Genomic DNA, 16,025 nt, shown 5'->3' on the forward strand with positions numbered 1-16,025 from the left:
CAATAGAATGCTATTTTATGTTATGTTTTGTGTGGCATGGTATGGCATTTCGAGTAACATATCTTGTTGTGGTATTTATTTCAATTATTAATGTTACATATGCTAGGATTCTTATCTTAAGTTATTCAAGAGTATGCTATGTTATGGCCTGTTGATAACATGGTATAGTTTGTTATGTCATAGTATGTTTTGGTAGGTATGTGTATTACAGAAGGTTATGTTTTATCATAGTATGTATTTTACATGCTAATGTGCTGCATTGTACTGACATGCATCCTATGTTGTATTATGTTATACAGTGGGTTATTTCCGATTCCCTTCTCCCGCTCGAGAGGAGATGAGCTCAGTCCCAGAGATAATCATGGAATCAATTGTTTTTTTCATAAACTTTTTTGGAACAGTTCATGCTAATCAGTCCTCTAATCAACGGATAAACTACACACATTTAAACAACTTTAACATTACTGATTCCTTTCGGATATATATTAAACCCCATGTGTTCTACAGGAATTGTTTACATATATTTTATTTGTAGCTGTTCAATGTCTAAGGTAATGTTCGCACTTTTAAAAACTGTTTAGCGAACCAAAATACAGCAAACATGAAAAGTTCTTCTAAACTGGTCGACTATAAAGTATTGTGCAAAGGGAGGCAACAATGGAATATGTGCTTATGATGCATGATTCTCACTGACACATTTTACCAACCAAAGGTCTTGCATGTACAATATTTCATGATGTAATAAGGTCGTTTGTAAGAGCCCTACCCCAACAGATAAACCAGGCCTTGACTATGGTCTGGGGCTCCTGCAATTATGCAGCAGCAGAGCAAATTATGCGGCAACGTTGAGTAAATTGTTCAATTATGTGGCCCATTTTTCATAGTATTGCTTCATTATTTTGTCAATTTAAACTTTATGCTGTCTGTACATTAGTCACACCTATTTAGAGTCAGTTTAACACGTAAATATAGCGATATACTACAGAAAGGTGACCAGTCAAAATTTGCAAAGAGCTTTCCACTGCAGGCAACAGATTTTATTGCGTCTATAGTAACTTTTGAACCCTTTGATCTGTAACATTTTTTTTGTTAAAATCAGCAGATTATGGAGAGGATGATGGATTATGTGGCATATATGGAAATTCTACATTTATGCAAAAATCACTGGGGCCGCACAATCTAATAATCCCAGTGGCCCCGAATATAGCAGACCATTTGCACCCAGACTCAGGTTGTGAGTTATCAAAGAGCTGTATTCTGAGCTCGTGCCACAGTAAAAACTAAACCAGCATTGGCATAGCCAATAGGTCTCGCCTTTGGAACCTTATAGGTATTTAGTTATGCAGTACAATATCCTTGGTGCAACAACATCAACTGTTGCATGTCTAAACACTCATAAGGTCCCAAAGGCAAGAGCTATTGGCTTTTCTAATGCTTGTTTCTTTGTTATATTCCAGCAGGCTTGACCAAGTGATATTTAATGAAGGTTGCAAAGGTAAACACACATGATAATTACTGAGTGCAGTAAACATTGCACCACTTGTAAGTACCAGGTGTCAGCTCAGGGATCACATTTTAACATATCATTTTTAATCAGGGTCTATATGTCTCAAAGGTACCTTTGAGGTGGCCTACCCTGCGAGGCCACTGTGGATTGCCCTGCAATGTGACTTGAGTATTCATGCAATGTTTTATGTTTTGACACATTTGAAAAATGCTATAAAAAAAGAGGTTAAAAAAGTGCCTTTGAGCTTCAGGGGTCTGTATTATGTGATCTACTGGTCTGGATAGAGATGTTCTAGTGGCAAGGTACCGAGGGTATCAACAGGTACTGGTGCCACCCAGAGTGAGTCACAGTGCCATCAGTAGCCACTGGGCTGGTTAAAAAATAATAGGGTGATCATAATTTCAGCCAGTGATGTTTTGCAATTGTAAAAGCTGGAACTGTGGTTCTAACAATTCCATTACCCTCCTCTAACCAAGTGACGTGTCAACACAGTGAAGACCAATTGTTTTATAATGGAGGTATGAACACATACTCTACAGGGTTGGGGAACAATTAGGCTAACACTTCTTGAGACCTGAAAGTGATGAACTCCTCAACCCAGTTAGAGTTCTTGCTTCCCCTGGGCTAGTGAGTTGGGTCACCTTTATGGCTCTTTAGCAATCTTGGTTCATTGAGATGTCCTTATGACTGTCCTGTCAAAAAGCCAGGTATTGTACTGTCTTCTTGGCATGTGGTCCAATACTATTCCAAGTCAAACAGGAATGTGCTTCTGTAGGCTTCCTGATTTGTCCCAGTCTGGAAAAAGATAGGCAAATATTGAGGTATTCCATTCCTGAACCTAGTCTTCCTTATATTATTGATTTGTTAGCCTCTTTGTTACCTGTATACAGAGATAAACCAAGCACTGGATGAGGAGAGTAGTACTTATTCTCCTCTAATTTGAAAAAGAGGAAATCAAAAGGGCTGCATTCCCCAGATTTCATCAGGCCAGAGAGAGCCTTTTCATATTGTCGCTGGAACAAATCTTCGCCATTTGCTTTGCTGTCTACATTGAAGCCAGATTGAACTGGCTAAGGTGTATATTGCATTCACGCCGTCTTGAGGCGCCTCATCAAGGAAAGTGGCCACAACACAGGAAATAGAGGATGAGTGTACTTCACTACCCACAAAATGTTGTACCTCTCCAGATACAGCAGTTTATGTAGGAAATTGTGTGTCCGCACACTGGGATGTCCAGGCGGGACATCACCAGCCTAGCACAAAGAAGACTATTGTCTCTTGCAGCACACATGTGAGGTCCAATGAACCCCAGCACTCGCAAGTCAATTTAAGCATAAACCCACACACTTAACGGGTATCCTTGATGCATGTACCAGACCTTATAAAGGAAAAGAATATCGGCTGTGGAGGAATGGACTTCTTTTTTGAGGGAGAGCCTGAAGTCTATCACCCAAAAATGTGGTATACCCCAGTGATTCACTACTTCAGCTGGATTGAGAAGGCTGCAGCTGCTGTCACTCAAAAGAGGGAGAAGTTATGCGTATCCCTTGATGTTGGAGTACCACTCTGGTGTCTCAAAAATGGTACATCACTGTAGAGAGTCTCCAGTGGGCTTCCATGAGTGTCGAGCTCACTGGGAATCAAATAGACAAAGCTGTGCTGAATAATACATGGATAGATGGGCACATTCTGGTTTTGTGTAATCTATACTAAACACCTAATTAATTGGGTCCTGGAAGGTGGTGTGATGGTTATTTAACAACAGACGGCAAGTAAAATGTGGGAGGTCCTAAAAGTAGCAAAAACTAAATGTGTTTTTTCCAGTTATTTTAAATACCAATAATCTCACTCCTTATCTGGTTTGTATATTGAACTACATCAACTTTGTTCAAAATTATTGCACAAGCATAAAGAGTGATTTGGAAATGTAAGAAGAATCTGTAATGCAAGCTTCTCCTAGATGCAAGGTCTCCTCGTGGTCATTTTGAAAGGAGTTGTTATTGTAATTGTATTTATTTAGCACTCACTCCCCCTGACGAGGCGTTGAAGTATTCTTCGGAGAGTAGCATGCTACTCCAGAACCCAAAATGGATTTGTGTTGGATTAGGATAGGGAAATTTAAATGATTTATTTGAGTGGTAGACATGTGATTCTGTTATTTGGATTTAATAGAATAGAGGAGGGAAAAGTCTAGAAAATGTAATTGGGGAGATAATAGTAAAATGAGGTTTGAGATGAGTCAAAGGAGGGAAGAGTCTAGTAAGAGATTATTAGTGAGATAATAGTAGTAACATGAAGTTTGGGGTAAGTCAAAGGAGGGATAGAAGAGGTGAAAGTGTTAATTTGTTTTTATTTCAACGTAACAGCCACCCTAATGCAACCATACATATTTTTGGTATTGAGCACCACAATCGCCAGCTGAGAACCTCTTTAATGAATTAGTAAGTTGAGGGCGCTAGGTTGGCAGTCAGGCCGTCTTGATGCAAATCATTGATTAGTTGTAAGAGTCCCCCTATCCTATAATCTAGTACGTCTTGGAGCTCCTGCACAGTTAACCATCTCATCTGTCTTCTCTTCTTTTGCAGTTGAAAGACAAAAGGAAGCAGACTGGAGGGAACGAAAGTGCAATGGAGGAGCTGGAGAATGCTTTCATTCTGTCTGAAGAATCATGTCCAGGCATTTCTGACAAACTTATTGCACACATGTTGGAGCGGGTACAGCGGTAAGGAATCCTCCTTGGGGAAATTGATTGGGAGGCAAGAAATTAGTTATGAAAACAGAACTAATCTGTCAAGACCCAAATGATAATTCTTTACAAGATGTTGTCTCTAGAAATCTTTTCACCTTGCATGTGGGACTGTTGGTTTTATTACCAGGAACAGCGTGATGTAACTTGGAACTTCATCTCATCAAATGGTTGTAATCTAGAAAATTTGCACCAGGTTGAAGTACACTTCTGAACAGAATGCAGTTAAATGTGTACTGAGGGACTGTGATAATTTGGCAAAAGTCTCAAAACGTGTCTAGGTTTCATTGTCACTCCCCATTTTCCAGAGTTCATCCTTTGTGTAGCAAGTGAACAGGGAAGAATACAGCAGTAAACCCAGTGGTAGATACTTTCTTTGGTAGTGCCATTGTATGTCCTCTTGAGGATGTATTTTTTGCTTTTTCTGACAAAATATTTTATCTTATCTATAACATCAAAAGACAAACAATCTTCATCATTTGTTGATGCAGGTAGATAATTGGATCCTTCATTTTTGCTGTTGTGCACAAAAGGAACTTGTGTAAGTTGTGATGGTAGGAGGCAAGTGTCGAGCTTAATGACAAACTTTATAGCTGTATCCCCAACCTTACTTTGTTCACTCTCTTCTGCAGGTTTTCTTCTGTCAAGAACAGCGTGACTTCAGGCCGCTGAAGACCACATCTACTAGTAATAGTTCTAAAAGATAATGGAGAGAAATGGAGCAGTGAAGGAAAATTGGCTGGAAGAGACATTATAATTCAATGTTAACAGCTCCCCTTGTGACCCACTGAAGAATATTGCAAAGCATGTCCTGGACAAATCATCCTTTGCAAAAAGTTGCGCTCCATTCTGGGTGGGAATGGCAGAGCGCATGATTTCTGGTATTGATGACCAGGAGGAGTGATTGTAGCAGGATTAGAACTCACTCATTCAGAGAAACCTGGACTTGACCTATCTTGGCGCAAAACCTAGAAGACTTTGTACAGATCACTGATTGAATATGGTGGGATTTATTTTGTCTTCATTTCTGAGCAATTAATATAGACTGAACAAAAGGTCTTCATTCTTTTTCCCCAAAAGTATGGTGTGAGTGTATTTCCCTGGAAGCAAGTCAGTGAGGAGGAAGTTGTGCCTACATTTCTCTCATAGCCACATTACCCTGTTGCTACTGTCATAACTTGGAAAGACACACAGTTGGCATGCAGCCATTTTGTCCTGCCATCTCTAAAGGTCATCTGGTATTGACCATACTGTATCCAATTTCACCTGCCAAACCATTTCTATTAGGGGCCAAGAAATTGCTCAGAAGAATGTGCTGCTTGCCCTGGAACAAGATCAGTCCTACAAAGCAGCCAGTTTTATCACTATCGAATTACTTATGTATAGATATTATTCCTGCCAATACATTTTCATTCTCAGATTTTAAATGGATGGTGCAAAATAATGAAACTAATCAAAGCGTAAATAAATGTTGTTTTCTTAAGGAGCGCTTAAAGTCCAAAAGAGATGAGCGGTTTTCTTTGTCTTTTTTGTGTGGTATCTTTCTGCTTTATCCCTAACATAGAAACACCCCTGATCGGAAAAAGATAGCGTCCATTTGCTTGTTTGCCTGGTTCACAGTAAATCTGTGAAACCTTAGATTGTCTTGTTTTTATTCTCATCTCAATTCTCACCATCACCGAGATTCTTGATTGTTGTTTGTAATATTTCTACCAAAAAGACTAACTTATCAGTGACCTGCATCTCCAGAAACTCAGACAGAGGCTGCAAATGCATATCTGCAAGAAGATTAGTGTGTGTGTCAAAGATGTTATACAATCCCCCAGTATTATCAGCCATAATGATTTCCTTCAGCTTCCCTACAGAATCCCAAATAAACACTGGTTATTTGTTTTTACTGTTTCATTGGTAAGGCACACAGTGTGATATAAATGTCAAGTGTCTCACCTAGGGATTTGTCTGTCCCCAGCTTGCTGAAGGTAGGTATGGTGATTTCTGTTATGACTCCTATTATCAAAAAATATTATGTCTCCCTATACCTAGATAATTGTTGACCTGTTGCAACCCGGGTGACGCTAGCTAATATCCTAAACCAAAAACATATTAGTGGTGGTATTGCAACTATTGATTATTCTGGATACCAGTTGCAATTTAGAACCTATTCAGTCATGATTTTGACTTCTTATGGCACCAGATAGGCTCTCGTGGGTTTTTGAGATTGCAGCCTACTTTTTATGGTTCAAATCTTTTTTATTCACGTGTTCATATCCGGAAATTGTCTTCCGCAGTTTTTAACAATAAACATTCTGCAAAACACACCTACCACCCTCTCCCACTCCCCACAGTACTCCATAAGGAAAAAAACTGTGGTAACGGCACAGGGAATTTGGCATTAAATATCTGATTAATGCTCATCGCCAGGGAGGGGGATGTCAGTTGGTACGAGTATGCGTAAGTATTTGGTGCAGGTGAGCGCCCCAAATTCTGTTGACAAGAGAATGAGAAATGGTCGCCAGATCTCCCCAAATGAGGCCCCAGAGGTGGAAAGGGATGAATAATCCTCTTCATCCCTAGGATATGCCATAATCTATGGAGCCACCCCTGGTACATGGGCATGCGTCCAGAGCCCCAGTGGGAAATTATATTCTGGAGTGTTGCCCCTAATGCTAATCCTATTTGCCTCCCCCTACGGGACTTGAGTGGGAACATCAGGGGATTGGGCAAACCCAGAATCAGGTATGCAGGGAACCTTGGTGTCAGGATATATGTCTATATTGTCTTGGAGTTTGGTCCAATACTCTGTTAGTCTGGGACAGTCCCACAACAAATGTAACAAGGTGCCCGAGAGCCACAACCTCTCCAGCAATCTGGGCTTCACTCCGGGTTGCGTTTGTGTAGTCGTACTGGTGAGATACCAGTAGGTGGCTATCTTGGTGGCATTTTCAATAATAGTAGTATTGCGGTCTGTGTGCCTAGCTCTGTAGTAGATCTCTCCCCATTCCTTTGAGGATAAGGCCTCTCCAATTCCAACTCCCACCTCATCTTATTTCGGACACGCAAGGGCCGAGCAGGCTGGCATAAAAAGATATATAGCTCAGTAATCAGACTTATATCGGACATTTTAGTCAACAGCCACTTTTTGAAGGGCGTAAGTTATCTTTGTACTGCAGGGCGGTTAGAAGGATGCAGAAGGTAGTGTTGCAAATAATGCATTCTCTCTCTGGTAGATTATAATGCTTGTGTAGTTGAGTGAATGGGATTATCCCATCCTTATCTATTAGATGACCCACTGAGCGGCATTGCGTCTGACGCCATATACCAAACACTCCTCATTGCGTGCCCAGAAAGAAGTCTGTGTTATCAAACAGGGCTGTCAGAAGGGAGTTCATTGAAGTGAGGACCAGGCTGGTCCCCACCTGTTCCCTGTCCTCCATACCGTTCTAGTAATAGGGGACACCTGCAGACTCTTTGGTCTATATGCTTTCTTTAGGAAGGAGACTTTCCATAGGGGTAGCCCTGCTACCGCCCTGTCTTGGAACAGCCAGAGTTTTTCTGATTGGTCCCTATTTCACTCTTAACAGGTAGCGCAAATGCACTGCTTAAAAGTAGTGCCGGAGATTAGATACACCCAGGCCTTCCGCGTCTGGGTTTGATAGCTCAAGTTCCTTTGCATTAGGGGTCTGTAGCTCATCCAGACAAATTGATTTTTTTTTCTCGAAAATGCGATCATCCCTTTTGGAGATGTCACCGGTAGCGTCTGAAAGAGATACAGGACTCTAGGTAAGGCAGTCATTGTAAGGGCAGCTTCCAAGCCATGAGAGGCGATGGTGTTTCCAACAAGCTAAATCCTCCCTGGTCCAGCAGAGTAGGGAACCGTAGTTTAGTGTGGGGGTCTGGTGGACTGAGTAGGCAAGCTGAATTCCTAGGTAAGGGATAGACGTGTGCCCTTTGTTTGAGGTATCAAGTCTGAAGGTGGGCCATTATCGACTGGGTGTTGATAGTTTGAGGGCCTGGGATTTATTGACATTGACTCTGATTCGCATCTCACCTGCATCAGGTTTTTGTTTTTCCTGGAAGTGTCCTGAGATTCTCGACCGCAACCGTGACTTTGGCTGCAAAGTGAGGGAGGAGATTATACCTCCCAGCTTCCCTGGTTCCACTGGCTGGTGGTATCAGAATGCCTGCTGTATTCCGGAAGTGTCCTTCTTGTGACAAGAAAATGGCACTGGCTGACCCACACTGAGTGTGTATTGTGTGCCTTCCATCTGCACACACTCCTGACCAGTGCCACCATTTTCAGAAGTTCTCCAGACGGACCCTTCGTGACAGAGAAGGTATCAGACTCCATGCCATGTTGGAGAAAGACAAAAGTCATCAGCTGGGTGGCCATGGAGGCCCCAGGAAGTCGTTTTCAAGCAAGCATGGCCACGTTCCGCTTCTTCTGTCCCCAGGAAGAGGAAGGGAGGACGAGGATCACCGTCGAAGTCGCCGTCTAAGAGGCCCAGACGCTCTTCTGGATCACCTTTGCGACGTCGAGTCTCCCCCGCATCCAAGTCTGCGTTGAGACGCCACACTTTGGGCTTGAAGTCTGTGGCTGCTGGCATGTCCAAGTCTCCGTCGACGTTGAGGCTTCCGTCGACGTCGAGACACTCTCCGCCGCTCTCGAGGGGGTCAGCGTCGAGAGTTATGACAGCTTCCAGATCGCCGCCGGCTGGCGTGCCGCCGTCGAGAGGGTCATCGAGAACCCAACATTCGACGTCGAGGAGGTCGACATCGAGGCCACGTCAGGAAAGGTCGCCGTCGAAGAAGGTAGTCGTCGACACGACGGCATGGAGGTTCGCCGTCTACCAGACGTCGAGGAAGATTGACGTTGAGAACTCAACGCCGAAGATCGCAGTCGAGGTCACCATGACGTTGTCAATCGATGTCGAGAGCATCAAGGCCTCACTCGACGCCAATGGTCACACTAACGTCATCGACGTCGAAGCTCTCGCCGTCGAGAGAGGTTGCAGTGATAGTGGAGTCGCCTGGGTTCAGATCATCATGAGACAGATCTTCATCTCCTGGGTTGAACATTGTGGAGATCTTTCCAGAAGCTTCCCCCAAATCTGCGGACAGATCATGTAGTGTGTCATCTCGCCGTCCTCAGGGGGCTGTATCAGGCGGTCGCAGTAGTCCGGGCTCAGATTACTCCCACACATTCTCACCGTCTGGTCCAAGGACAAGCACTCTGGTCAGACCATCTAAGTCTCCTCCTCGGAGGCCACGACCTTCACCCAGGCCAAGATCTCCTGCCAGATCACGATCTCCAGTATTATAACAACAAGGGAACCCTCTAGGTAGTTAAGGACCTGGGTATCAATTCTGTGAAGCAACAATGGTCCTTAGCATAACAAGTAGGAGCAAAAAATTATTTTATAGACAACAAAGTGACCACAATTTTACCGACTCACCCCATTAGACACAATTAACTCACGCCCGACACTCTGGCAACCATCCTGAGACGGTCTCCCTTAAACCAAACCCCCTTTATTAGTTTTCTTTTACCTGGCAAAAATTTCACGGCCTCCACTGATCATGGCACGTATGAAAAGTTCTTAAAGCATGGTCAGCATCTATTTAATGTTAAATTGCAGTTGAATGTTTTCATAGCAATGGTTAGTTAAGTATTGTCTCTTGCCTTTTTCCTTTCCCATTCTTTCAATAAGCTCGTTAAATTCTATTTAGGCAATGTAATTATAGTCCTGATGATGATCCTTGTAATGTAGTTTTAGGATCGAAACGCCGTCGACAGGTAATATAGTTACACACCAGTTTTCCATTGTGTCACTATTTCATTGTTAACTATATGAGGACAGCTAAAATCATTTTGATCAAACTATTAGCTTCCTTCACTCTATTTGCCTGAAAATACCCCACCCTTCGTCATTCACCTTTGCGTAAAATTTTTTTTGTTATATGTATGTACTGGATACAGGACTGTATCCCACTGTATATTTTCTCACGTATATTCTTCTAATATTTTCGTATACGATTAAACCAAGTGCCCGGCTGGACACTTCCTTTCTTATAGATCACGATCTCCAGCATGGTCAAGAACACTGGCCAGGCCAAGATCCTTCCCCATGCCACGATCTCCTTCTAGACATCGGTCTAGGTCCAGAGGTCGGCACAGCCGTCATCAAGACAGGCCCCATCAGAGAGGATGTACAAGATTTCCGACTTGGTCCTCTTCTACGAGATCTACAGTCCAGGACTATTCTCCGACCTTCTCCTCTGCTCCTCCTTCACGAGTCTCACCTATTGATGATATCACAACCTTTACGGATGTACTGGGTAGAGGGGCGAGGAAGCTTAACATCTCTCTGCATAACCCTGTGGTGCCCACTTCAATAATCTATGATACCCTAAATCACCAGACAGCTCCCAGACCTCTGCTGCCTTTGGTGCCTGGCTTCATAGAACCGGCGATGGCAACCTTCCTCACACCTGCAGTGGTGGGTTCTGTACCATCGAGAATTGCCAAGAAGTATAAGGCTCCTGCAGAGGACCCCTTCTTCCTCAGGGCGGACCCACCAGCTGACTCAGTCATCGTGGTGGCTGCCATGAAATGCCATTCTGCTTCCACCTCATCCTCATTTCACCCGGAAAAGGACAGCAAACTCATTCATTCGTTTGGGAGAAAAGCATGTAACACCTCAGCTTCATATATGAAGGTGGCTAGTGCCTCTGCTCTACTCAGCAGGTACGACAGGTCGCTCTGGGACTCCCTCACTCGCTTCACGGAGAAGCTTCCTAAGGAAGACCGGCAGGACTTTGCTGAGATCCTGCAGGAGGGAGGGCTCGTTGCCAACCAGGTCCTCGGCGCCGCGGCAGATGCTTCAGACCTAGCGGCCCATGGCTACTCCCATGGAATTTGCTCACGGCCTTCGGCTTGGCTCCACCTTACAGGCCTCAAGCCGGAAGCTCAGAAGAAGATCTTGAATCTCCCCTTTAATGGTACATCTCTATTTGGGTCTCACCCAGACGACGAGATGACCAAGATGAAATGGGAAATGGATACTGTTAAAGCTGTGGGTTTGGAGAAGCGTAAAAAATTTAAAAAGCGCTTTCGTCAGGGGGACAGAAGATCTTACCAGCAGAGGGTTCAAACCCCTCAATGGTCATCCCAAACGCAGCAAAAATCCCAGTTTCAGCAAAGACGCCCTGGCAAAGGCAGAGGGAACAACAACAAGCAGTAGTCTTCCTCCAAGCAGCCTCCTAAGCCCTGAGCTGTTGCTTCCTCCTCAACTGTTCGCCACTCCGGTGGGAGGGAGTGTATCTCATCATCTGGAAGGGTGGAGATCAATAACAAAGGACAGATGGGTGCTGAGTATTGAGCAGCATGGTTACTTGCTGAGGTTCAAGTCCCCTCCTTCGTAAGTTTTTCCTCTACAAAAGCACCTTTCCTGATTCCACAGGCAACTGCTGCAGGACGAAGTTTCTGTCCTTCTCAAGAAGAAGGCCATAGAGGAGGTCCCTCCCATACAAAGAAATCAAGAAGAGTACTCCCACTACTTTCGCATCCAAAAAAGAGGAGTAGCAAAAGAATACAGGCCCATTCTCGACCTACGTCTTTTGAACAGGTCCATCAGAAAGGAAACATTTTGCATGCTATCCCTGCACCAGATCTTCCTGCATCTTCATCAGGGAGCCTTGATTTGTGCCATCGACCTGCAGGAAGCTTACTTTCACATACCTGTTTCAGTGAAACATTGAAAGTTTCTCAGGTTTCAAATTGGACGTCATCACTACCAGTACCGAGTGCTTCCGTTTGTCCTCAGATCCGCCCCACAAACATTTTCCAAGTGCATGGCGGTGGTGGCTGCTTTTCTTCGCAGGCGCAAGATCTTCGTCTATCCCTATCTAGACTATTAGCTACTAAAAAGCTCCACTCTGACGCTGCTTCAGTACCATCTATCGTTCTGTCTCAACCTGATGAGCTCATTGGGGTTGCAGGTCAACTTCAAAAAGTTAGTACTCAATCCTTCCCAATGGACTCACTACCTGGGCGCTTCCCTGGACTCCGTGCAGGCACGCGTGTGTCCTTCGGAGGAGAGGTTGTCATCCATGCTTCTGAAGTGTCGTCTCCTGCTGGACACTCGCAGTCCCACAGCCAGGCAAGTCTCCTCTCTCCTGCGATCGATGGCCTTGTGTATCTACATCGTGTCCAATGCACGCCTTCCCATGAGACCTCTGCAGCAGGTTCTCGAGGATCAATGGTCTCAGAGATCAGGTCACTAAGAAGACCCTGTTTCTCTTCAACAAGGTGCCAGATACTCAATCAGATTGTGGATGAAACGTTCCCACCTTCTGCGGGGAGTTCCATTTCATCGATCTCCTCCATCTCAGTCAGTGGTCACGGATGCCTCACTGCAGGGCTGGGGTGCTCATATGGACCAGCTTCAGGTTCAAGGTCTCTGGTCCGAAGTAGAGCGAAACCTCCACATCAACTTCCTGGAGCTTCGATCCGTCTATCTGGCTCTCAAATCCCAGTATCCTTCTCTGCGCACCAACTACATTCAAGTTCAGACGGACAGCACGACAACCATGTTCTATCTGAACAAGCAGGGAGGCACCAGGTCAAGAGTCCTATCCCTAGAGGCTCATGCCATTTGGCACTGGCTCCTGGCAAGAGGCCTATCCATTGTAGTAGTTCATCTACCAGGGATCCAGAATGTCCAGGCGGACTGCCTAAGCAGAGATTTCGTAGAAGCGCACGATTGGGTGCTCAACAAAGAGGTCGCACAGGAGGTGTTTCAACAATGGGGCGTTTTTTGTTGTTGTTTTTTTTGGGGGGGGGGGGGGAGAAAGGGGCCCCTATATAATTGGATAAAACCCTCGCAGGGAAATAACTTAGTTGAGAAAAGGCTTTGTACCGGTTTCAGTACACATATAAAACACTACACGCACTCATATATTTTGACCACAAATGGAAAAGAAAAACTGTATAACATATATTGAATTTTTTTGTAATTTTTTATTTTATTACTTCATTTGTTATATGATCAAAAAGTTTTATCCAAAATCAAGAAAATATATACATGATTAAACATCATAAAAGTTCATTCATTTGATGAAAACCATACATTAACACATAAGAATCAATGAAAGCATATTACAACCACCAGACGATATAAAGTTTGTCCCCACCCCCAGAAAAAAGGGAAGGAGAGGGGTTGGGAGACAAAACCTGGAACAAAATACCCCTAAAGAATATAGTTGACCCGTCACAAATGTAACTAAACATATGTGTTTAATCTTGAAAGCACTGGTTGCAGATGTAAAAGACCAACGCGTTTCGGCAATGCCTTCCTCAGGGCATATACTTCATACCAGTGGTTTACTAAAATGCAAAAAGGAACAATACAATACATATTAGTTGTGGTCCAAAAATAATTGTGCTAGATACAAAATTTCAAACAAACCGCCAATTAGACGGTCAGCTATCCTAATAAAAACACAATGAGATCTACATACCTGATTAAAACCAGAGACTCCAAACACTTCCAGATGTTACTACTTACTCATACATTCACAAATTAACAGTCATCTTTAATTCATCTTTGGCTAGTACCTGCTACCTACATGTAGTCAATGAATCCAAAATTTTGACTATGGCTTTTAGTGTGCTTTAACCCTAAATCTGGACGGTTGTATATCTAAAGGGAACACCTCATATGTTTTTTGTGTATAATTGAAGGGGTTCCTTAAGCACAACATTCTCACCACATCCATCCACCTCTAACGTAAAATATAGGCATTCCAATTCTTTCATTTGGGTTTAGATACATCCAAAAGTTTGAGCGGTCGATGTCTCTATACCTTATTGTCAGGGATATAAGGATATTTATTTACACTTACTATATTTACAACATTGGGCATTACTGAAATACTCCTCTACGGATACTCCAGAATCGCCTACATCTTCTGTTAGGTTAAAACAAGGAACCAGAGATTGCAAAAGAACCTACCTATTTCAAGTATTTTCCTGTTTTATGTCCTATGTCAATTACAGTCTCCAAGAGATACCGGGTAGTACTTCTGTGATTTGCCCGGTTTCTACTATTGCCTAGAAACACATAAATATGCAATATATTATCACAAGGAGCCTCTCACATGTAAATCCCCAGTCACTAAACTCTAAGTCTAATATTCTAATGTTTTCCATTTGTGGTCCAAATATATGAGTGTGTGTAGTGTTTTATATGTGTACTGAACCCGGTACAAAGCCTTTTCTCAACTAAATCAACAATGGGGCGTACCAGATATAGACCTGTTCGCAGACGCGGCAGACGCAAAATGCCCCGTCTTCGCGTCCAGGTTCCCCCAACAGGGCTCACGGAGGAACGCACTTTTGATCAGCTGGTCGCAGACATTGCTGTACGCCTTTCCTCCCCTGCCTCTGATCCCGGCGGTGATTCAGAAATTCTACAGGACCAACACTAGGATGATCCTGATAGCGCCGGAGTGGCTGCGCCAGTGGTGGTACCCGGATTTCCTCCAGTTGTCGGAAGTCGCTCACTGGCGACTTCCTTGCCGTCCAGACTTGCTAACCAAGGACCAGGGGAAGGTGTTTCACCCCATCCTTCCTTTCCTTCGCTTGACGGCATGGCTCCTGAGGTCCTCCAGTATGGCCACCTAGACCTTTCAACAGACTGCATGAACATCCTTAAGGAAGCTAAGAGACCCTCCACTAGGAAATCATATGCTTTCAAGTGGAAGAGATTTTTCATGTGGTGTCTTGACAACTTTTTTTTAACATATTTTATTGAGTTTTTTAATAACACATCATACAATACAATTGTACTAGGATTTTTTTTACATACCCATGTATAATAATACATTACATCACAAAATCCTCAGCCTGCAGAGGTATGTACATGAACTTCCAGCTTTACATTACGCAGTACACATTCTATCTTACTATGAAGTGTCTTGACAACTCTCTTGACCCTATACTCGGTCAGGAGCAGGTGATTCTACCCTATCTTTTGCATTTAGCAAGGTCCGGTCTCAAGTACCCCTCTATTAAAGTTAACTTTGCGGCAATCACAGCCTATAGGAAGTCACCTTCTCAGATATCATTCTTCCTTATGCCTGTGGTCAAAGATTTCTTGGAGGGACTTAAAGTTTTTCCAGGGAGGAGCCAAGCTCGACATCGTGATGGCCGCACGGTAGCTCGGCTCCGCCGGCCTTCCTGCCCAAACTCATCTTTCCTGCCGCCCATCCTACCCAAAAACGATACCATTTTACAGATGAAGGTCTGCTGACACTTACCACCCGCCCTGGTGGATCCGGCGTTCGGTGGTTCCGCAGCAGCGTCCTCTCGGGAAGTGCGGCCTCCGTGGGGTGGAGACCGGGGCCTTGCCTTCAGCGAGTGGCCGGCGAGACGTTGCCGGTGGCGGCCACGGGTGGAGGATGGAGGCCGGCCGGATGATGCCGTTGTGCGAAAAGGCCGGAGGCAACTGAACGCGCCTGGGACTACCGTCCGGTGTTCCAGAGGTGAGGTAAGTTGTGTGTGGGGGACGCCGTGTTGGTGGCTCCCCCGTTTGTTGCCCTTCCGAAACCCATCGCTCGGTGGAGGAGAGTTGCTCCAGCGGAGCGGTGGCGCCGGCGGATCCCTCCCCTTTTGGTGGTTCTCATTTCTGCATCGAGGGTGCTGTTTTGGTACTTGAAGGGGATCCCGCGGGGGCCCTGCCTGTGAGCCCACCCCAGGAGTTGGTTCCGAAG

The 16,025-nt window shown here is 44.3% G+C and overlaps 1 protein-coding gene and 1 pseudogene across 1 annotated transcript in view; both read left to right on the forward strand.

Annotated features, from left to right (window-relative positions):
• STK25 (serine/threonine kinase 25) overlaps positions 1-5,756 on the forward strand; it is a 444,535-nt gene extending 438,779 nt beyond the window's left edge. The window contains exons 10-11 of the mRNA XM_086944010.1: positions 4,093-4,229; positions 4,886-5,756. Coding sequence (XP_086800136.1) covers positions 4,093-4,229; positions 4,886-4,925 — 177 coding nt within the window. The 3' untranslated portion in view covers positions 4,926-5,756. The remainder of the gene's footprint in view (positions 1-4,092; positions 4,230-4,885) is intronic.
• Positions 5,757-10,321: 4,565 nt separating this feature from the next.
• On the forward strand, positions 10,322-11,524 carry LOC147683611 (uncharacterized; annotated as a pseudogene).
• The last annotated feature ends 4,501 nt before the right edge of the window (positions 11,525-16,025 follow it).

The sequence above is a fragment of the Lissotriton vulgaris genome, chromosome 11 (assembly GCF_964263255.1).
Source record: "Lissotriton vulgaris chromosome 11, aLisVul1.2, whole genome shotgun sequence".
Classification (NCBI taxonomy): Eukaryota; Metazoa; Chordata; class Amphibia; order Caudata; family Salamandridae; genus Lissotriton; species Lissotriton vulgaris.